We start from the raw sequence: 2,754 nt of genomic DNA, 5'->3' as shown, positions 1-2,754 counted from the left end.
CCCTGGAGTGGCAGGGCAGGGGGATGCCAGCAGGAAAATGTTGCAGTTTGGGGCTTCCTGCTGGTTTAATGTGATGTGAAGGAAGCAGAGGGGGTTGCTGGCACATGGCTGGTCCCCCAAAGCTGTCTGGCTCCTCTGGAGGGGAGCTGGGTTCCCCTGGCAGGGGTTGGACCAGTGTGGAAGAGATCAGGGTGCTCATTTGCATCAGTGGGTGCCCCAGGGAGTGTGCCCAGAGCTGGGGATCTGCACGTGGGAGTGGGGGAAGCTACTGCAGGGGGTGCTCAGCTACGTTCTTGTGCAGGGGAGGGTGTTGGTGCCCAAGGGGTTGACAGCATCAGGTGAGACTGGGGGTGTGTGGGTGACTGTCCTGGCCCCTGAGCTTGGTAGGTCATCCCAATTCAAACTGTCCATGGCCTATGCAGGTGATACTTGGCTGGAGGAGATGGAGGAGACCTCAGTCTTGCTCTGGGATACAGTGGAGGAGACATCTTCATCCCCAAAGGGGTTCTTGCCACAGCAGATGGTGGTGATCATGCAATTACGGAACTGAAGAGGGGAGAGAAACGGGGAAGGATGGGATCGTGGGCCAGCTGGGATGTCCTGCAGGACCAGGAGCCCCCAGCCAGCAGCCCCTGAGCTTGCTGCTTCCCCCAGGCTGAGATTCAACCACTTCTGGGAAAGAGCAAGGTCCCTGCAGTGACCCCAGGTGTGCTGGTAAGCCAAGGGGGAGGGTCACCCTGCATGACATGGGACGTCTCACCTGTTTGTTCATGAGGACATAGATGATGGGGTTGTAGAGGGAGGAGCTCTTGGAGAAGAAGGCAGGCACTGACATGAGCGTGGCAGTGAAGTCTGCTCCCTTGTTGGTGAAGATCCAGAATGCCACCACAGCATAGGGTGTCCAGGCCAGCATGAACCCCAGCACCATCAGGATCACCATCCGTGTCACCTCCTTCTCAGCCTTCTGGGTGGTGGCTGTTTCCTGCTGCGGGGCAGCTGCCTGCAGGGAGCTGGGGTGGTGAGGGGCACCCCAGCCCCTCCCACCCCCAGCCCATCTCCCCTCTCCCACCCAAGGGGCCCACCCTGTCCCTGCTCATCCCCTCCTGGTGTTACCTCTCGGACTTTGCAGATGAGGCGCCCGTAGGAGAAGAAAATGACCACGACTGGGATGATGAAGTGAATGACAAACATGTAGAGCACGTAGGACTCGTTGTGGTAGTTGGGGTTGTGGGTGTAGTAGTCGGGGCCACAGGAGCACTGCATCCCCTCGGGAATGTATCTGCCAGTGAGAAAGGGTAGGATCTTCACCAGGGGGTGCCTTGGGCTGCTGGGTCAGCTCCTGGCCATGGGTGTGGGTGCAGGGGAGAGCCAGAGGTGGGTTTCAGCTGCCTGGAGGACACAGTGCTGGAGCCAAGGGAGCAGCCAGCATTGCCTCTGGTGCTGGTGGGGGGCTGAGCTGTGCTGGGGGCAGGACAGAGGGGCTGGAGATGGGAGGGCAGGGGGTGCTTGGGAAGGCCTGGGCTTCTCATGGCACAGGAGCTGTGTCCGTCGAAGCCCCCCTTCCTCTGCAGATGATAAAGGGAGCACAGAGGGATATTGAAGCTGGAGAAGCAGAGCTGGTGGCTGCCTTTGCTCTTAGGGAGGATGGAGCCACCAGGAGGCTGAGAGCTGAGGTCCCATCTCTGCCCCAGTTTCCTCCTCCATCTCTCACGTGGAACGCGAGAAGTTTCATGTCCGTCTGTCCCACCAGGACGTTGGCACGGCAGCTGGGGCTGCCCCTGGGCACCCTTGGGCTCACCTGGACCACCCGAAGAGGGGTGGGGCAGCGCAGGAGAAGGCCATGACCCAGGTGAAGGCGATGCCCATCATGGCGTGGCTGGCGGAGAAGCGGAAGTTGCCCATGGGTTTGCAGACCACGATGTAGCGCTCGATGGCCAAGACCACCAGGGACCAGAGGGCAACTTGGCCTGGGGGAGGGAGAGAGGGAGTTGGGTGGTGGGAAGAGAGCTCCTCTGGGCTTCATCTTCCTGGCAGCAGGAGAGGTTGGGGAATCAGAGAGGGATAATCAGCAGCTTGTTGAATAACTGCAGGTCTCCTGGAACGTGGAGAAGGTCTGGGAGCCAAGGGCAGCATCTGCCATGGGGGGATAATGAGGAGGAGATAATGAGGAGGGGATTATGATGGTTTTCTAAGGCTTTAAAAAATCAAGGGGGTGAGTGAATTCCACCTGGGCTCAAGGAAGCCTGGTTTCTGGCAAAGATGCCAGATGTGTCCAAACCTGTTGATGCCTCTAAATGTGTATTTTATGGTTCTTCTCTCAGTGCTGGAGCAGGGGGGTGTGTGTGGGGGGTGGTGTGGGTGGGTGTGCATCTGTATTTCTTAGGGATAATTAAACTTGAGGGGATTGGGAGTGTTCAGGCAGCACTGTGAGCCTGCTGTGATAATCTGCTGATAACTACACCCTGTGCTGGGATTTGCTGGAGACCTGCTGCTCACACACAGGCTGCTCCCCATCAAACTTCCTTCCCTGTGAAGAGCAGCCTCTGTGTTCATTACTTGCCCTTCCAATGGTTGTATCTAAAGATGCCCAAGAGCTCTTAGGCTCACTCCATCAGAAATGGTGCAGACCCAGATGATCTTCTGACCCTGAAACCAAGCCCCTGCTTGGCACAAATCAAGATATTTGCCTTTTTTTTTTTTTTTCTCTGGAAGAAGATCCATATTTCTAATTTATTTTTTTCCAGACCATTGCAG

At 57.1% G+C, this 2,754-nt stretch overlaps 1 protein-coding gene across 1 annotated transcript in view; it reads right to left on the bottom strand.

Annotated features, from left to right (window-relative positions):
- Positions 1 to 297: 297 nt before the first annotated feature.
- The window catches only part of LOC104397148 (green-sensitive opsin), a 3,708-nt gene continuing 1,251 nt past the window's right edge, over positions 298 to 2,754 (bottom strand). The window contains exons 2-5 of the mRNA XM_010007085.1: positions 1,799 to 1,967; positions 1,114 to 1,279; positions 761 to 1,000; positions 298 to 546 (exon numbers count right to left, since the gene is read on the bottom strand). Coding sequence (XP_010005387.1) covers positions 415 to 546; positions 761 to 1,000; positions 1,114 to 1,279; positions 1,799 to 1,967 — 707 coding nt within the window. The 3' untranslated portion in view covers positions 298 to 414. The remainder of the gene's footprint in view (positions 547 to 760; positions 1,001 to 1,113; positions 1,280 to 1,798; positions 1,968 to 2,754) is intronic.

The sequence above is a fragment of the Chaetura pelagica genome, unplaced genomic scaffold, assembly GCF_000747805.2.
Source record: "Chaetura pelagica isolate M959 unplaced genomic scaffold, ChaPel_1.0 scaffold757, whole genome shotgun sequence".
Taxonomy (NCBI): Eukaryota; Metazoa; Chordata; class Aves; order Apodiformes; family Apodidae; genus Chaetura; species Chaetura pelagica.
This window is presented reverse-complemented; position numbering and strand designations above follow the sequence as displayed.